At 49.5% G+C, this 19,159-nt stretch overlaps 7 protein-coding genes across 7 annotated transcripts; 2 read left to right on the top strand and 5 right to left on the bottom strand.

Moving 5' to 3' along the window:
- Window positions 1–211: 211 nt before the first annotated feature.
- On the top strand, window positions 212–1,777 carry M437DRAFT_59188 (MFS general substrate transporter; the record flags this gene model as incomplete). Its single annotated transcript, XM_041023537.1, has 4 exons — window positions 212–729; window positions 789–1,043; window positions 1,111–1,549; window positions 1,610–1,777. The coding sequence occupies 4 exons, from the start codon at window positions 212–214 to the stop codon at window positions 1,775–1,777; spliced, it is 1,380 nt and encodes a 459-aa protein (XP_040875604.1).
- Window positions 1,778–2,505: 728 nt separating this feature from the next.
- M437DRAFT_88544 (uncharacterized protein) lies at window positions 2,506–5,920 on the bottom strand (the record flags this gene model as incomplete). Its single annotated transcript, XM_041028855.1, has 2 exons — window positions 2,506–2,716; window positions 3,120–5,920. The coding sequence occupies 2 exons, from the start codon at window positions 5,918–5,920 to the stop codon at window positions 2,506–2,508; spliced, it is 3,012 nt and encodes a 1,003-aa protein (XP_040875603.1).
- A 3,884-nt stretch (window positions 5,921–9,804) lies between these two features.
- On the bottom strand, window positions 9,805–10,485 carry M437DRAFT_69920 (uncharacterized protein; the record flags this gene model as incomplete). The annotated part of the gene is made up of 1 exon (XM_041025373.1): window positions 9,805–10,485. The coding sequence occupies one exon, from the start codon at window positions 10,483–10,485 to the stop codon at window positions 9,805–9,807; it is 681 nt and encodes a 226-aa protein (XP_040875602.1).
- A 697-nt stretch (window positions 10,486–11,182) lies between these two features.
- M437DRAFT_59199 (uncharacterized protein) lies at window positions 11,183–11,629 on the top strand (the record flags this gene model as incomplete). Its single annotated transcript, XM_041023539.1, has 2 exons — window positions 11,183–11,379; window positions 11,434–11,629. Coding segments are annotated over 2 exons (393 nt in total), but the record flags the coding sequence as incomplete, so codon positions are not given.
- Window positions 11,630–12,950: 1,321 nt separating this feature from the next.
- M437DRAFT_22370 (uncharacterized protein) lies at window positions 12,951–13,373 on the bottom strand (the record flags this gene model as incomplete). Its single annotated transcript, XM_041019040.1, has 1 exon — window positions 12,951–13,373. A coding segment is annotated over one exon (423 nt), but the record flags the coding sequence as incomplete, so codon positions are not given.
- A 739-nt stretch (window positions 13,374–14,112) lies between these two features.
- On the bottom strand, window positions 14,113–15,549 carry M437DRAFT_59139 (NADPH-dependent medium chain alcohol dehydrogenase; the record flags this gene model as incomplete). The annotated part of the gene is made up of 6 exons (XM_041023529.1): window positions 14,113–14,456; window positions 14,505–14,899; window positions 14,952–15,084; window positions 15,240–15,299; window positions 15,346–15,449; window positions 15,500–15,549. The coding sequence occupies 6 exons, from the start codon at window positions 15,547–15,549 to the stop codon at window positions 14,113–14,115; spliced, it is 1,086 nt and encodes a 361-aa protein (XP_040875599.1).
- A 799-nt stretch (window positions 15,550–16,348) lies between these two features.
- Window positions 16,349–18,597, bottom strand: M437DRAFT_59172 (phosphate-repressible phosphate permease; the record flags this gene model as incomplete). Its single annotated transcript, XM_041023535.1, has 5 exons — window positions 16,349–16,427; window positions 16,526–16,604; window positions 16,658–16,783; window positions 16,954–18,120; window positions 18,174–18,597. 5 exons carry the CDS (start codon window positions 18,595–18,597, stop codon window positions 16,349–16,351), a joined length of 1,875 nt encoding a protein of 624 aa, XP_040875598.1.
- Between the last annotated feature and the right edge of the window lie 562 nt (window positions 18,598–19,159).

Genomic DNA, 19,159 nt, shown 5'->3' with positions numbered 1-19,159 from the left:
TCACCGTCATTATATTTGCGGCCTAAAGTTAACATGATTGCGCCCTACAGCTGATATGATTGCGCCCCACCGTTGATATGCTTGCGTAGGACAATTGACATGCAGAACCCGATCATGCTTGTAATCTCTTGGCATTTTCCCTGACCTCTTCGACTATTGTTCTTGTCTGCTTCTGCCTCTCCAAATTTGACAATTGTCATACATACTTCCCATGTCTCCCACTATCACCACCCCTGCTGCAAAGACAGGGCCTCAATCTGCTCTGCAGGATTTGCATCATGTACCTCCAGCGCTCTCAGCCCATGCCTCTAGTAACAATCTTGAGGATAATTTCGCGCCAGCCGAGCCACCGAACATCGTCGAAGCCTCGCGCATCGCTGATTCCACTGTACCCGAGGGTGGATACGGATGGGTCGTCATCGTGGGGTGTGCAACCTTGACTTGGTGGTATCTAGGAATGAGTTATTCCTGGGGAATCATGCAATCCGCTCTTGTTGAAAGAGGGTTATCCTCTGCCTCGACACTTTCTTTCATCGGTTCTCTATGCGTCACATTCAACAGTATCTTGGCGTTGGCGCATGCAAGATTCATCAGATTGGTGGGTACAAGACAAGCAGCATTAGTTGGAATTATTTGTCTTGGTAGCGGTTCAATTTTAAGCGGCTTTTGTACTGAGAGCGTTGGAGGACTGTTCTTTACGAGCGGCGCCATCATGGGCATTGGAACAAGGTATTCTTAGGATGTGTCGGAGCTACGAATTCGATGCTAACATTGTTCTTCTATTGTAGTCTCTGTTTTATGCTCGTCTCTGTCACGCCAGCGCAATATTTCAATAGAAAGCGTGGGTTGGCCATCGGATTGATTTACGCTGCTGGAGGCTTGGGAGGCACAGCACTGACTCTCGGAATGAGTGGACTCATCAAAAGAGTAGGACCTGCATGGACCTTCCGCATTCTTGGTTTCATGATCCTCGCAACTGGGGTGCCCGCAGCTTTCGTTATTAAAGAACGCGTGCCCATCAAGAAGAACGCTTTTGTTGACAGGTAAGTGATCGTACATGCCACGATGTTCCGTCACAGGCACAGTAAGCAATTTGCTCACAGCAAGCAGGACTCTTCTTAAGGACTTTCGATTTCTGACTCTGTTCGTGGCCGGAGCTCTTTCCACATTTTACCTACTCGTACCACCATTCTTCCTTCCTCTCTACTGCAACACACTTGGATTATCCGAAACCGCTGGCGCTGGTCTTGTCGCAGCGTTCAATTTCTCTTCTGCAGTTGGACGGCTTCTTTGTGGTCTTCTGTGCGACAAGCTCGGACCTGTGAACACGCTTTTCATCTCCCTCCTTCTGAACTCAACGACTTTTCTTGTGGTCTGGCCATTCTCAACAACGCTAGGCCCTCTCATTGTTTTCGTGATTCTCAACGGTCTTGGTAATGGTGGCTTCTTCTCTGCTACACCACCAGTCGTCAGTTCACTCTTTGGGAGTCTCAGAATGCCTGTTGTAATGGGCATGATCATCACAGGCTGGGGCACAGTGTACTTAATGGTGAGTCTTTCACATCCCTATAGCATTGATGGTGGGAGGTTGGTTACTAAAGTGATCTAGGGAGCTCCCATTGCCGGGTACCTACTTGGTGCGTATGGTGGACAGCATGGCTCGTTGAAATCGTACCATCCAGCAATCTTTTTCGCCGGCTCGGCAGCTCTTGCCGCCTGTCTTTCAGTCGGATTGGTACGACTAAAGTTAGACAGAAAGATTCTAAGCAAAATCTAGTTGGATAATTCACATCATACCTGGCGGCCACTTCGATGCTTACAGTGGATGGCTACTTTAATGCCCACAGCGGATCCAATTTCGAGCGCAATGCTGAAAAGCGAGCTACATCTTTGCAACAGTATCTTTTTTCAGAACGGCGACAACTTACTGGCTAGGACAATTGGATGTTCAATCCCTTACAATGCTATCTTTTCTTTGCCACATTCGTTTACAACAACTAGCTACTCAGTACCAAGCATTGAATCAAATTTCGTGCATCAACCTTAGGAAGAAGGTAGCTAGGCAAGACTCGAACTCTTGCTAGTCAAAGGCTGGCAGTTCGTCATCAATCGACAAATTGGACCCTGGGAATTGGTTCAAGAATGCTGAGACATGTCTCCTTGAAATTTTTTTCTGTTCAGCAGCCTTCGTAATGCATTTTTGATCAAACAATTGTCCACAAGAGAGTTTACATTCTTTGGATAACCAGGATTCAATGCACTCAATTGTTGATTGACTGTATGGGCATTCGAGTGAATACTGAGGCATATACATAGTCAATATAACACATTAAAATCATCTATGCCGGTCCAAGACGCCAATCATAGGCGGCCTCTCCCCTTGTAAGACACCGGATACTGACAAAGCGTCTCACCACCATCAATCCGTACAAGATCTCCGTGAACATAGCGCGACTCCTCTCCGCCAAGGTACCGCGCAAGTCTTGCGACATCACTCGTCTCCCCTCAGCGTTTCATCGGCACCGAGTCTGCAAATGTGCGCATGAAATCCATAGTATCAAAGAGCTCACGCGCCAATGCCGTCTTTGCAGATGTCAAACAGACACCATTAACGCGAATGCCTTTAGGCCTACACTCGGTGGCGGCGCAGCGAATCAAATTTGCCTGGGCACCTTTTGAGATGTTGTAGACGGACTGCTGGGATGGCCCCGCAGACCTGCAATTGACACAAGATTAACAATGACGCCTCGCTGGCCAGTCGCAGGATTTTTCTCTTGCTTTCGGAACTGACGCAATGCCGCTTGCGTGCCGAAGAAGGTACCTTTTGGTAGAAAGTGGTGTGGATACGTCAAACACTAGCGATGGTGCGTGCGATTAGCATGGTATACTACACACTATATTTTACGCATGGGTCAGATAAACATGCTCAGAGGAGAGTCTTTGTTAATTCAATCTGTAAAAGTTGATACTATCTGTTGTAGCACGAAGGCATTTCCGATACAAGCGTCTATGGAAAGTAGTTGTAGATATAAGAAGCAAAAAGCAAAGGAAGGGAAAGGGCTCAACATTACATTAAGCTACATATTGTCTAGAACATAAGAAAGGTAAGAACTGCGAACACGGTCGCAATGAAGCCACTCTGGACGCTAAGAATAGATGCAGCGCCGGTGTAGGTGGCAGGCTGAGAAGTGGAAGGGCTAGAAGAGACAGAAGTGACCATGCCGGTACTGGGGCAGTTGACACCGTTGCAAGCAGTGGCAATGGCAGAGCCGCTAGCCATAGCAGGAGTATTGCCCATGGCAGGAACAGTGGGAAGGTCGGAAGCGGTAGGAACAACGGACTCGGTGATCCGGACCACGGTTGTGGAAGCGGCGGCGGCAGCAGCAGGAGTAGGCATGGCGGTCGAGATGACAACCCACTTGGTGGAAGTATGACCCTGGATCACAGAGACAATTTTGTCAACATAGACAATAGTCTGGGTGGAGACAACGCTGGGGACAGAAGGTGCCGAGGAGCTGGCAGTGACCTGGGTAGTGTAGGTCGAAGTGTACTGGGTGGTGTAGACGTTTCCACCAACAGTGATGGTCTGGCCGGCAGGACACTCGTAAACAGTGCTGGTGACAACATCCTGAACAGTGACGGCAGCCTGAAGAGCAGTGGCGACTGCGTTGTCGGTTGCAACGGGGCACTGATAGACGGTGCTAGTCACAGGAACCACGGTCGTGACCACGGTCTGCTGTTGTCCAGCGCGAAGAGGGCAGTCGGTAACAGTGGGTGCGCAGGACGAGATGGTGACAACAGTAGTGCTGTACACAACTGCGGTACTCTGAGCATTGTTGTTCTGACCAGCGGCAGTCTGGGCACCGCTAGGAATGCTGGTGATTGAGCACTTGGGGCAAACAGTCTCGACAGCGGTGGAAGTGACTGTGCTGGTGACAACGCTGGTGGAACTACCCCCAAGAACAACAGTGCTGGTCTGAACCTGAGTGGAGACAACAGTGACGGTTGTGGTGGCCTCAGAACCAGAGTTGGGGTGAATGACAAGAGCAGAGTCCATACCATCAACGATGTAGGTGCTCTGGATAGCACTGTAGTAGGTGCAAACGCCAGTCGAAGGCTCGAAAGTGGTACCAACACATTGGGCAGAAGTAGAGCAGACATCAACGCAGTTGGACAGAGAAGAGGGAAGTTCAGCTGCTTGACGCTTGATGTTGGCAGTGATATCCAAAGTAACTCCGATGATGCCATGGTTGCAGTCAATCTCGAAACCAATTTTGAGTGCGCTGGTAATGACGGCTCCATTGAGTTTGGGGCAGATCAGGGACTCGGGGCTTGTCGAGGCTGAAGCGCTGGCAGAGCTAGAAGCAGTTGAGGAGCTGACAGTAGAGGTCGAGTTCTGGGCCATGGACATTGAGCCAGAAGCGGAGCTAGCCATGCTAGAGCTCGATGCCGAGGCAGTCATGGTGCTGTTGACTGCAGCCGAGGAGGAGACTGCGCTTGAAGAAGCAGCAGGAGAGGGGCTGGTGGAAGAAGCCTCAGAGGAGGAAGCGCTTGTGGATGAGGCAGCAGAAGAAGAATTACTCGAGGCAGTGCTGCTTGATGCAGCTGCACTTGAGGAAGCGGCACTCGAGGCAGCAGCACTCGAGGCAGCAGCACTTGAAGCAGCGGCACTCGAGGAAGACATTTGGGTAGAGCTGCTCTCAGAAGCAGAAGCGGTAGTGGTTCCGTTGAGGAAGGCGGAAGAGGATATCGAGCTCGAAGAAACGCTGGCAGAAGAGGTGGCCAGGGCACTTGATGTCTGGCTGGCGGTACTCAACATCGAGCTGGTCGAGTTGGAGAAGATGCTTGAGGAAGTAGAGCTGGACATGATGGCAGAGGTCGAGTTGGAGAAGACGCTGCTCGACGAGCCAGAGCTGGCAGTGCTACTGGTTGAAGCGACAGAAGAGCTGGTCGTTGTCGAGTTACTCTGGCGAGACGTGACCATGGCAAAGTCAGTGCCGGGAGAAGCGACCTTGCTGTTCTTGTTGATGCTGCTGAAGTAGGTGCAAGAAGTGTTGTACGATGTGCCCACGCATTGAGAGGCGGCAGCACAAGCGTCCATGCACTGATTCAAGCCAGTCGAGTCTCTCTTGTTGTAGAAGTAGTACTTAATGGCTCTCTTGGCTGCAGGAAGACTGAATGTGGTACCAGAGTAGGTGACGTTGGTCTGGACATAGTATGTGACACCATCAGCGACAACGTATGTTGCGTTGTTACTGGTGGGTGCGGCAGATGAAGAAGAAGTCTGCGAAGCTGAGGTCATGGTAGCATTCCCAGCAATAGTAGAGCTAGAAGATGAAGAAGAAGTCGATGACGAGCTGACTGAAGAAGTGGTCTGAGCAACGGAAGAGCTGGAGGCGCTGACAGTGACAGCCGATGCTGAGCTGGCCGACGAAGTAGTCAGAACGACCGAAGAGTTGGAAGCGCCAGCCGTGGAGGTCGAGGCAGCGACAGAAGAGTTCAGCATGGAAGATGAGGTGGTCAAGACAGCAGTCGAAGAGTTGAATCCGGCGGAGGAAGTGGTGGAGACAGCATGGGATGAGGAGTTGAATCCGGCTGACGAGGTGGTCGCGACAACGCTCGAAGAGTTCAACATGCTCGAGGTGCTCGTTACGCTGGCTGGCGAGGCCGAGCTGCTGGTAATGGTAGTGCCATTTTGAGCAAGAGATGACGATGAGCTGGTGCTGACTGCAGCAGCAGAGGAAGAAGATAAAGCAGAGGAGGAGGATGAACCAGAGCCAGTCGTCAAGATAACACTGCTAGAAGTGGAACTACCCTGCGAAGTGGTGTTCGCAAAAGCAACAGTAGATGTGTTTCTAAACTGCTGGGCCGAAGCCGAGCCCATCAGGGCGAGAGCAGACACAACAATTGCAGCTCTCATTGCGACTTGTGGTTGGCTTCAAACCTGGTAAAAAGAATGACTGGGGGTGGGATACCTGCCCTCGCTGTATCGGTGAAAGGCCAGTCTTTATACATCATGGTTTGTGTATCCCAAGACAATATCCGATAGTTTTCGAACGGTATAATTGCATTGGGAGTTCAGTCGTCTCTGTGGAGATGAATCCGAAAACTCAGATCACAAAAGGCTGGCAATGAAGGCTGGCAATGATGGGGGATAACAAGCAGGGCTGGGCCATACGACATGTTGGAGACGTTTCGAAACGGTGACTGTTGGCCGGTATGTTGCGTGGGAGAGGCATTGATGCCGAGAGGTGCGACTGACGTAGGACGGGACCTTCTCAAGAACAGGACAGGCCCTTGCTTGACAAGAAGATGTTCTGATATGATCGGTCGTGTCATTCTGCTGGCCGCTTTCCAAGACCCTGCTGTTTCAACAGGATCTGACACTCATGGTGTTTTGGAAGCGCGCGAACGTGGGGGAATCTGAGTTCGGCATTTGTCAATTCTCGCCGTCAAACTTCGGTCAGTCGTTATATACGAACCCCTAGCCACCATTTCCCAGGAGAAGCATACTCGTACTTGGAAGTCAAAATAGGTGAGGTCTTGACAAGTGTATTGCTTCACACGACAATATGCATTTTATTCGATTCCCTCATTAGTGTTGAAACCAATTAAAGAAGCAGTGCCATCAAAGAGACAATGCAGGATAGCAAAGCCGTTGGGTTGGCATTCAAGCTTTTCTGTCAAGCTTTTCTGTCGGTATCCATGCCCTGCTACGAACACCGTTGACAACGGTGTTTATCCCCGGTCTTGTCGTTGACGACGCGCAATCCACAAACGTTGGAGTAGACCCAGGGGTTCAAAGACAACATCCCCTGCTGCCCATGTTCAAAACTATGTATCTCCTCTTACACTCCAACCACAACACGGAGTAAGGCAGGTATACAAAATGGTCAAGTCTCATTCAGAAGCAAACACTGTTTATAGAAGGTCCACTATCCATTCTCAGTGACAGCTGTCTAATCTCGCAGTAGTATCGTGCATTCTCACAGGTAGGCGTTTCCCCGCGACTTGCACTCCATGTTTTAAGCAAACTTCATGTTAGTATCTTCAGAGCGTCTCATTCGCGATCATCTCCATCGGTATCCTGCTTATCCACTTTCCCAACCCAAAGTGCCACCGTACATCGCAGACTTGATGATAATGAGGAAGTCTGTGTTGGCATCGCGCAGCTTGGCTTCGAGGCGTATCCAAGTGTTTGTGTCTTGCTCAATCTGTTGGTTCTGAATTCTTATCGTTTCGAGAAGTTGTTCGGCGGCGTTGGATCGAAGGCACTTTGGCGCAGGAACTTCATTGCTTGCTTTGTCAGCCCTCTTGCGGTTGGCGATGGTTGTCTTCAGTACTATCATCACCAGACGACATGATTGAAGGCAAGTGGCGGTGGAAAAGGTGATCCATTGAAGTCACAGGGGAAATAGCGATGCAGCTGGATAAGAAAACACAAATACAAAGTCGAATAAGGATACAGAGAAGAGAGAAAACCAGGCAGCATGTTGCATCACATGGAAGTGTCATCATCATTGCAGTGTATTGCTGCAAGACCATACAGCTCGATGTACAGGCTTGCAATCGCAGGTTAGAGTTGTCAAGAAGGGTCTGACTCTTGTGGTGACCTCTTGGCTCTTGCAATGGACGTTGAGGCCGGACATCCGCGACCAAAGATTGGCAGAGACAATGCTACTCAGATGTTGCGGGAAGATAGAAGATTTGCGTATAGATGTGGGACTTTGACCACCAGAAAGGTAGTTAGAGGGTCACAGTAGAGGCTTGACCAAAAGGCCGCTGACTGCCAAAGCCAGTGTCTTTGGTCTGCGAATGTAACCAGCCACAGAATTCCAACAATCTCATCATCAAATGCAGTAACCAAGATTGTGGACTATGGCTTCATGCTTCCTGTCCGACCAAGTAGTGCATTGCTTGGTCTGCCAAGAAATGATAAAATCGACCAGTAAAACAGATTCCATCACCGGAAATGTGTCCATAGTCTCACTTTCCTTGTCAGGTACACTTACGACGACCCAAAGGCTTGCGGACGGACAGAAGCTCTGTGCAGGCTCTGTTACAGAATGAAGTGAGTGCAGAAGCCGACAGAATACTCTTTCGGACATTGCTCCAGTGTAAACCGCGAATTTGCCCTTCCTGGCATCCAAGGAGAACAGTACGGCGGCGTAAAGGTGCGTACAAGCTGGTAGCGGTTTCGCATGCGATTGTGAGAGCACTAGCGTGGCTGATCGCTTGCAATAGCAGAATGGGCGCATCTTCTCATCCCAAATTGTTATCCCATATCCTCCTTCTTTGAGCTGGCGTGACACGAATGACTTCTCTCGGCGAGGGTACAGACTTACGAGTTGCGGCGATTGTGTGCAGACTCAGTGCGGGAGGTTGAAAACGCACGAGCGTTGAAAACGCACGAGCGGCTGCTGCATGTATATGGCCAGTAGAAGCGACAGCGAGCGTGAGATCTGCGAAAGTCAATTAGACACAAGATTGGCGAGAGGGTGACTGTTGCTGGAATCAACGAGCCTGCTGCAACGGCTTCCTGTTTTGGCGCAGACCAAGAAGCTGTATAGGTTCAAGTTATGGTTGGACTCGAGAGCGGGCATCATGAGAGAATGCAAATTTGCAGACGTGGTGGATGACAATACATCTCATGGCACGCCAGCTTGCGAGCGGAATAGGTAGCTGGCACGGAGTTGCACACCGAGGCGCGTGTCATCAACGGTGCTGATCAGGTCCACTTGTCCACCTCATGCGGCGCTAAAATCCTACACTTTCATGACATCCTGAAATCAAGTAAGGTCAGCGCATATAACGAGTGTCGCGAGACTTTGGCGCATTGAGGGATCGATGGTGCGGACAACAAAGAACGATATACTCCTGTTTCCACATGCACTTGAGCATTTTGATCACGACACCTTTGAACATTTCAACAAACCTTGTGATATCCTTCCAGTCAATGATGAGACGACGAGTAGTCGAGCGCTCAACGAAGGACAAGATTTAAATGGCAAGCTGATGACACTTTTCTACACGTTGGACTTTGTTGGCTCTTCCGGAGATTGCGACGAGCCTAAGGTCATTGTTGCTCACCTAATTTCGATGTTACTCAAAGTTGTCTACTTAGGCAGTACTGGCCGTGAGCTCTTTTGGAGCAACGAAAGATCGCTCAAGGTATTCTGGAGTGTTCATCCAGCTACCGTAGTGACTCTACTGCTTAGGCTTAAAAGCTGGAAAGAGAGGAGGAAGCGATGAAAGTCAAGAGAATATGTGCTTGTAAAGAGAAACCAGGTGAATGGGCGGTAGATACAAATAAGAATGATCCAATCAGAATCTGAAGAACGCACAGTAAGTGTCAGGTTCTCCATTCCTGCTAAACTTTCTCTCTTTCTTCTCTTCACAAGAAACAGTCGATCAACCAGGATCTTTGCGACTCGGCGAAGTTACCATCGACTGTAGCAAGTATACGCTCGATGATCTAGAGCCATTGCCGGTACATTAGATTCAGATCTGTTGTACTATGCGTGATATAACCCGGTGTGGGCTAGAGTGGACTTACAATTTATCAGTATGCACAGTATTATCTTGAGATAGGGCGCATCCATGGAGAGGCGATGGATTACTGCTTCTCAGCAGGCACGTTTTGCTTTCTGGTAGGTTTGTGCATTTTTAAAGCTACATGCGATCGAACACAGGCAGGAGAGACCAACCTACTCTTGACGTCTATTACCGGATAGCATAATAAGGCTTGTTGCAAAGAGTTCTGTAAAGACACCGTTTTGAATGTCGAAGCGATGAGGCACGTCGCTACAAATCCCAAGCCACTGCTATATCCTGCGCTCTACGCTGATTATAACCTTGAACATCGTTGCAGCAACAATCACCATGTTGTAGTGCTTGCATCTGGAGACAGAAAAGCTCTTCCCTCAAAGCTGCAGTTGTCTGCTTCAAGGCGATATTCCGTCTGTTCTGCTCCTGGAAAGCCTCTTCCAAAGCAGCTGCTTGAGATCGTTCCTTTTCTCTGCAACGGGCTGAGGCTCTTCGATTCTTTGCTCGATATTTGTTGATATTGTCGCTCGGAGGCTGCGTGGTTTCCTTTTTGCTCAGGTCCTTTCTTGGCCGACCTCTGGTTCGGAATTCTGAGACTTGTTGAGTTTTTTGCGAGACAATCGAATCGGTAGTTCGACATGTATCTTGCTTAGTCCAAGGATCAGGCGAAGTCAAGAATGCTTTTGTTGATGACAGCGGATTTGGTAAGGATTCGGGAATCGAGTTGGGAGATGGTAAGAACGTATTCGAAACTGTCCCGAGCTCGCCTATGTGGTGCATGGAGGAGAAACCGGTCTCAATTGACGGAAAGTTGTCCATAGTTGTAAGCGAGAATGGTAATGTCGTGTCAATCGAGTCATTGTATCCGAGTGTGCTTGTCAGGGTAAGCTCCATATCGGTTACAAGCTTTGCATCCCGGTAAGTCGTGTGATTTGACATCTCAGTATCGAAAGACAATAATATTCACATTGGATCAGAAGAGAAAGCAGAGCTTATATCGACTACATTGGTTGCCTCCAGTCTTCGGTCACACGGCAACTCCGGCGATGCTCGATCATCTCGTCGTGTCGCCAAACGCAGATGAACGCCAATTGTTGAACCAAACCAATCCTGGTCGAATGACTGGGCTTAACATCTGCAAATGCATACATATCGACTTTCTTATTGGCAAATTCATGGCCTCGCTTACTCAAACAGATAACACACGTTTGCCGCAGAATTTTCTAATTCGCGAACCTTGATTACGAGAAGAAGAAGGTTGCTTTAAACTTCTGCTCCGCCGAGTCAATTCGCCAACAACGGGCCGCCGGCGGGGCAAGACCAAGAGCTGCAGCCTGCAGAAAGATGTCAAGCGACGTTACAAGCTCAGTTGAGGCAGAGCTTGATGTTGAAGCGATGCACTAAGCCTGAATCGAGCATGAGCCGACGGCCTCAGCCTCTCCAGACCCCAGCTGCATGGACGACCCCGAAATCATTACGACTCAGACGTTGACGTGATGCACGGTCGAAAATTCATTACATACGAGCGCGCTTAGGATGATCCTCGTGCATTGGCCGTGGCTTATATAGCATGCTTCTGGTGCCGGGGCTGAATGGAGCAGAAAAATCCAAGAACATAAAAAAACAATTCAGTACAATGCCGCCCACAAAGCAGACCGAAACACAAGACTTGGGAGACATTTCCAAACAGCGGGCTAGCAAAGCTTGCAATCGTTGTCGAGTCAAGAAAGCAAGATGTTCTGGAGGGTATCCATGTTCGAGATGCAAGTCTTCGGATGCTCTGTGCATTTTTGGATATCCCAAGAAATCCAAAAGAAAAGAATTTCCTGAACAGTAAGTGTCATTGCCCAATCCACTATTCTGAAGCGTTCTAACATTCAATTGAAGTTATGTGCGAACTTTGGAATTGCAACAATTCAAGCTTGTGGCTGGGCTGCAGACTATGTACTTCATGCTCCTGGCAGCAAACGCATGGCCTGGCACACGACTTCCCGAAAGTCAAGGCAACCCATTCATCCATGATATCTTGAATCGTCTTGGTCTGCTTGATCCCGAGAGTGACAGAAGCATGGAGATGGAGCTCGGCATTGACGGGGACATCTCCGACGAGCAAAGAACCGACACCGACGAAGCATCAATTAGCGGTAGCCCAGAGTCTTCGCAACAGAGCTTTGCAATAGCGTCGCAGCCATGCTTTGGGTCATCCTCTGCGCTACCAAATTGCACAAGCTTCCAACCACAGTTGGTTTCAAGTGCCTGCGACACCCAGATGGCAATTCACCCTTGGCAACCTCAATCAGTGCAGCTTCAGCCTCATCAATTTTCGTCGTTTCCACAACCACTCGCCAACGACTTTCCATCCAGACCTGAAGGTATGGAGATCGCAGATTGGGACAGATTCAATTTTTCTCAACCTTGGTGGCAGCAAAATCCTCAAACACTTGAAGCAATCTCACCAGCCAATGTTGGATCTGTACTCGAGATATCGGACATCAACACAGCTGCCGATACAAATGATCTCAAGACCTTGACAACCTCTGACTCCTACTTGGTTGACCCTGGGGTATATGCATGTGATTTCGACGTAGACCATTGACGACGATGCCGCGATGGATGCATATTAGATACTGGAGGCTGTTTCTCGTGAAAAGATCGGAGGAAACGATATCTTGTAGCCCAGTGCATGGATCAAGAACAAAGCATCATAGAGAAATTTCTGTACTTAAGACAATGTTTCTAGGTCATTATGAGCAGCAACGTTGAGCATGAACTTTAAATTGTCAAGACTTCGGCAGGCCCAGTGGCGGCGTCTTGCCTAAACAAGATGTTCCGCCGCTGATCTCGAGGTACTGGACCCATTTTCTGCCTGAGCAGAAATTCCGCGCTGTCTATGCATGCTCTCATTACAAGCCGTTGCCATTGCTTTTGCCGAGTATTTACTGTAGATCTTTCTGTTTCTCATATGGATCTGCCTGCGGGAAACACAAACGACCACGTAGCATGGCTTCAAGATCGGCAAATATAGCTGCGCCCCGACTTTGGCGAAACCCAGTTCGTTCACTGTGAAAAGGCACAGGAAGTTTGGAAAATCGGACCATGTCCATTGAGACCCAATCGGTTGTCTCTCCACAGTAGGCAGTTCTGTTTCATAGCAATCTTTTGCATATTCATAGCTATAATCAGGCAGAACTCTTCCCAGAGACGAGAGAACAAAACAAAGATCTATGACGGAAACGTATAATTGCAAAAATACAGATTGGAGATGACTATTTTACCCGGAACTAATAATGTTTGTTCGAGAGTAGCCTGAGATGTTGAAGTAGCGATCCCGCGAAGCAAAGCATGGAAACATGGAGGAAAGGTGAGGGTCAATCTTAACAAGTCGATAAACAATCGCACCAGCGTCTGGAGCAAAGCCAGCAAAACTCATACCTACAAGTGACACAAGTCATATGGTTACAGCCCTCGGTCAGCTCAATCATCTCATTGCACTGCGGACAACGTTTGAAAGTACCGTAGTTTAGCGCACTCAGAACCAGTTCAGTCGTTTCGTCAAACTGGCAAGAGCCTTCGTGAGCAAGCCCAGTGCAGGTTTTGCAAGTTTGACTTGAGCATGCAGAGCAGGTTATGTTCTCCCCAGAATTACTTATGGACATCAGTGGCTGGGAGCAAGAAGGACGGGCGCAGTAGAGAGTCGGGCGGAGGCCTACAGACCAGTCACGCTCACGTCTGAGTGACATGTTGAAGTTTTCAGTCGTAAGGAGGTCCTCAACGTGATCGAGAGAGATGGGAGTATTGCTACAGCATCTGGCCGGCCAGAACGAGCGATCGTGATTGGCAGTGTTGAACTGTGCATTGATGCAGTTGATGCACCAACGACAGTCTTCGCATGGGAGAAGGACCGTGAGTCTGAAGCAGAAACAGACCTCGCACGAAGACAGATGATATCTTTGCGGAATGTGCATCCACCAAAAGATCTTGGACAATGCTGCGATGGCCAAAAATTCAGCAAAAGCATTCAGCGTTCGACCAACCTGGGAAGATGAATTCATGATTTGCAGTTGTTAGTCTCGATTTGGTTTGTGTATCAGTAATGGAGGTCTGACCCTGATCTCTCAATGGCAAGCACCTACTTTTATCTTTCTCATGGGCAGTACAATCCATGAGCCCAATGTGTCCATTTGGCTGTGCCTCATTGTTTGTTTGTGTCGGGAACAAAGGCGTCAGAGGCATCGAAATAAAGCTCGAGAACTCTGACTGAATGCACAATTGCTAGACAAAAGCAACAAAGGGCGATCGAGAGCTTTGTTTTGAACATGTCTCTCAGCCCATGCGACGTTCGCCGATCAATAGCAAGATCCCCTTTGACCATCAACGTTCTGATTGCCTTGATTCACCGAAGTGCTGCTGGCACAGACTAAGCCACCATGTTACTGCGCAGAAGACAACAAAAAAAATAAAGGAAGTCTATAATTATAGTTTACATGAATCGTCCAATAAAAGTCGTAGAGTATGTACAATAGTCCAAGTCATCCAAGATACAAGCATTGAGTCGTTTCCATCCAACTAGTAGCGCTTGCCAAATGCCTCGTCGAATCCGGTCAGAGTGTAGCGGTAGCGAACCTTGTTCTCCTTGACACCAGTGACAGCTTTGGCGCAGCCTTCAGCTGAAATGGGGATCGTCTCGATCCATGACTTGATGTTTTGCTTCGAAGCAAGCTCAAGCATGGCGACCATCTCGGGGTGGTTGCCAATGTGACTGGCACCGATGTAGGATCCGTTGGGAGCAAAGTCTTGCGCCTTCATGGCAGGGAGGTCGTAGTCGGGAAGACCAACGTTGTGGAAGCGGCCCATAACCTTGAGAGTGCTGAGGTAGGCAGACATGTCGAATTCTTGGGTCATATCGGAGCCTGCGTATGGTCAGTATGAGCTTGGATTCAGAGGAGAAGGAAACTCACAGTTGAGAATGAAGTCAAACTTGAAGGCATACGGCTTGGCCCAGTCCTTTTCTCCAGAGTAAATGAAGTGGTCGGCTCCGAGCTTCTTTGCGTCTGCTTCCTTTTCCTTGGTGTGGGAAATGGCAAAGACCTCTGCACCAAGAGCATGTGCCCACATCAGAGCGAAGTGACCGAGTCCACCGATACCAACAATGCCAACCTTCTTGCCAGGGCCGGCACCGAGACGGACGAGAGGGGAGTATGTTGTCAATCCAGCGCACAGCATAGGTGCTGCAATGGCGGTGTCGAGGTTCTCGGGGATCTTGAAGACAAAATATTCCTGTACGCGGATGTGGGATGAAAAGCCACCTTGAGAGACAATGCCGTCGTCAAACTTGGCACCATAGGTATCGATCCTGGGAATAGTCGTCAGTCATGCGGCGCCTCGATAGGCTGGACTGAACTCACTGGTTGGGGCAGTAGTTCTCCTGGTCGGCCTTGCAGTTGTCGCAAGTCAGGTCGGCTCCGACCTGTGCACCAACTCCGACTCTGTCGCCGACCTTGATGTCCTTGACCTTGCTGCCAACCTTGACGGCACGGCCTGTTCGATGAGGAGTCAGCCAACGTTCTGCAGAGAGTTCTGTTTGCGATGCAGAAGTAGTCGCATGAAGCGACACGAAGTCGAGGCTTGCGCGTAGCAGTAGTTCCGGGTGTGTGGAGTGGGAAATGAGGTGTTGGTGAAGTCGCGCAACCTACCGATGATCTCGTGTCCGACACAGAGAGGGAGAGGAGTTTCGCCCCAGCCGCCGGTGATAGCTACTTGCGTCAGCGATTGTCCGCTCATTCGTAGCAAACTCCTTACAGTGAACGTCGGAACCACAAACACCACAGGCGTCGATTGCGATGTCAACATCATCTTCCTTGAATGTCTTGAGCTTGAATTCTTCCTTGTGGAAAGTCTGCCATCTGCAAATCCAGTCAATGAGTGTTATGCTTCTCAAGCTGCTAAATCATACTGCTTGGGATCCTTGATGACGAATCCAGTTGCGGTTTCTGGGTAACCCATGGTGAACAGTTGATGAAAAGGTGGGGGTTGTGGGAGGCGGAGTTTACGGAAAAGTCGAAAGAATTGCGATGACAATCGTTGAAAGAAGGATAACGACGAGAGATTTGTGACTGCGACACGACTTATACTTGTTGACCCATTCGTTGTTTTTTCGATATCGACAATGACATGGACGATGACGCTGTTTGTTTTCCGAGGCGCCCGTAGATCGACGCATCCTGTGCGCAATCAAATAACCTTATCTGCTTCCCCACATCAGAGCCGCAGCGTTCAGGGCAACTTGAGTCGGATTCGGCCGGACCGGATCTCGCTGGGTATCCACTAAAGAACTATTGCTCGTTTAGATACGCAGCATGTCAGGGCTAAGTGCTGTAATCACTGTTCGTGACGTGGAGGAAGCTTTTCTTCGGTCTTCGTTCGGCAGAGCGACCTCTCCACCAGACCAGGTACAGGTCAGGTCCAGGTCACGATTGTTGTCGTCTTGGGACTCGCAAGCATTGGCAATCCATCTGATGAACAGCAGTAAATCAACAAGCAGCAAATGAAGGCGAGAGAGCACGACAAAGAGGTTGCACGTGGGCTTCGCGTGTCACTGTTTGAACTGTAGCGGAACCAGAAGGCAGAAATCATAACGACTTTCGTGTATCATCATTGGATAGAAAATATGAACAGCGAGAATAGCTCAAGCAGACTCTAGCAAATGTAGGACACAAGCCGCAGAACATGGTGAAAGCATGTACAAGTTTCGTACAAAAATCCCGATTCTCCCCCTCGAGGCCCATACCACCCATCCAGCCGTCTAGAAACTAGGAGCATTAAGAGTAATAGCCATGATGAGACCTCCAATTAGTCCAGCGATTGGTATAGTCATGAACCAACTGGGATATGGATTAGTCCCTGTTCGAATGTATGTAGGGAAATAGTGTAGAGGGGGTAATGGAGACCGAGAATTCGGGTATAGATGTGGAAGACTTACGAGAACACCAACAGTCCTACTCTAGACCAATTAACAGCACGCCAGGTGCCATTACAGAGTCCAACACCAACAGTGGCGCCTTGGGTCTTTGTCAGTATTCTCATCATTATGGCAAAGGCGTAAATGACGAACCTGTGATGCACATCGAGGTTGAAACGGGCAGCTTGTATTGCGAGAAGATAAGAATCGTGATGGAAGCGCCAAGTTCCATGGAAGATCCACGAGAGGGAGAGTGGTAGGTGATCTTGTTGCCCATGACTGCGAAAATTGTTAGTCAAGATCGTTCGACTCAGTATGACAACAAGGCATTTAGTTATGCATAGACAGACTCAAGAGTGTTTAGAAGAGCATGCAAGGTAGAACTAAAAAGGGAAGGACATGCAACGGGGGTAAAGATAAACAAAAATGCAAAAAAATCCTCAACTCACCCTTCATGATGTTATAACCGTAAGTAATGAATCCAATACAGATCGTAAGCGCCATGACTGCGATCTGCCAGAGAGGCACTGCTTCCTTCGCTTTGACGGAGGAACCAGTAGACCAAGCAGCGTACATGGCGGCCCAAACACCGACAGCATTACCAACATCGTTGGCACCGTGCGCGAAGGAAGCGGTGCAGGCAGTGATGACTTGGACGAAAGAGTACAAGTATTCGACCTCGTTAGGGTAGCGGGGAGCATGAGCGTAGACACGAGCCATGCGCCTGCCCTCAGGAGTACCGAGAACACCGACCTGAGCCTTGTGGATGTCGTAATAGATACCGTACATGAGAGCGATGACAATACCAGCAGGGATGCACTTCAGAATAGCCTTAATGTTGTGAAGTTCGTAGATGGAGCCGGCACCGAGTTGATTTTCGTGGACAGTACGCATGGCCCAACCAAGAGGGCCACGTTCTTGACGTAGATCGGCATGGTGTTGGTCGCGAGCTTCCTTGAGAAGGCGGGCGTAGGCTTCTCTGGGGTTCTCGTTGGTGATGCTGTTTCTGCGTTGAGGAGTGATCTCAGGCGAGGAGGCAGCGCTCTCAATGCCATCAGAGCCGTGAATAGATCTGCGACGAAGCTCACCGGTGGAAACCTCGGACTCACCGACCTTGCCAGTCATCTCGATCGAAGGGGGAGCCGAGGTCTTGGCCTTGCCTTCATGCTCCTCGTGATGAATGACGGCGTAGTCAGGAACCATGGCAAATTCGGCATCAGCAGGAGCCTGCCGAGAGAAGAGGAGGGGTCCCATGAAGACGTGGTACCACTTCAAGGTGTAGTCTCTGCGAATGACACGCTGGTTGACGTAGGGAACGAAAAAGAGGGCGGCCAACACGGCAAGAGCGACACCAGAACCGACAGAGACACCGGCGATCCAGTAGCCAGGTTTCTTGGACAGACCGAGCTTCGGAGAGCCCTTGTAGACGATGGAAAGGGTACAAATAGTGCCGGCGATGAGGAAGAAGAAGGGCGAGGTGTAAACAGCCCAAGGAACGGGGTTACTTCTCATGTGGACGGTGGTCTTGACGAGCATGAAGATGGTAGCGCCGAAGACTGCGGAGATTGTGGGAGCCATGACGAGACCAGCGAAAATGGCACCGAGACCTGAACCATCTACAAACATCGTCAGCTTGCGTCCAATACATAGAGTGACAAGTGGCACATACTATTCCAACCCCACTGAACACCCTTGATACCGACAGTAGCGACACCAACACCAGCAATGGAAGAAACAAGAGAGTATGTCGATGAAACATGGGCGTTGTGTCGTGTGCACCACATGACCCAGATAGAGGCACCTGCGGCGGCACAAGTGAAGGCAAGGAGTTGAACTGGAGCGTTGCCCTTAAACGCGTCTAAGGGTATGATTCCATTTTTGATCGTGGATGCCGTCCTAGCTCCTACTGCAAGGGCGCCCGTCAACTCGAACACAAGGCAGAGCAACATAGCCTGTCGGTAGCTGACCGATCTTGATGATACACTGGTAGCCCAGGCGTTGGCGACATCGTTGGCACCATTGTTGTATGCTTCGAGAAGAGCAAAGAATGTGCCAATGGCAAAGATGTAAGTGTATTCGTGAAGAACTGGCATCTTGACGAAATTCTGTTTCTGCAGGACAGAGAAGATTGCCAAGCTTGAGACTTCGACACTTGGTAGAAAAGTGAAGATGCAGGATAATGAATAGAAACAAAGACAAGAGAAATGGTCCCTTGTCCCTCGAGTGCTTATGAACAATCTCCAAGACTGACCTTTTGCCTACACTGCCACTGCAAAAACCAATTCGACCCTTGAGTGATAACCTACCTCACATTGCAACGCTTCGCGAATGTCATCGAAACTCCTTGGCAGAGTGAGATGGTCAGAACAATGAGGTTCAAGCATCGAAACACGTGTTGGTCTGAAGGAACGAGATCTCTGTTGGCCAAGGACACGATTGTCTTGACCGTGGTCTTCTCTGGTTCTTGGCTCACCATCTTCGTAGGTTCACGCTGCCTGCCAAGGCTGGGCACAGCGCCTCTACTCCGCCCCCCTGCCGTCAACCTCGCGCTGTTGTACCATTTTGATTCGAACAAGCCGAGGACGACCGAGAGATGGCTGATATCCAATATTTCTTGGTGTCGCACGTGGGTGCAGCAGGGCATGTGTGAAGCAG

The sequence above is a fragment of the Aureobasidium melanogenum genome (assembly GCF_000721775.1).
Source record: "Aureobasidium melanogenum CBS 110374 unplaced genomic scaffold scaffold_31, whole genome shotgun sequence".
Classification (NCBI taxonomy): Eukaryota; Fungi; Ascomycota; class Dothideomycetes; order Dothideales; family Saccotheciaceae; genus Aureobasidium; species Aureobasidium melanogenum.
Note: the sequence above shows the minus strand (reverse complement) of the source record. Positions and strands in the feature narration are given on the sequence as shown.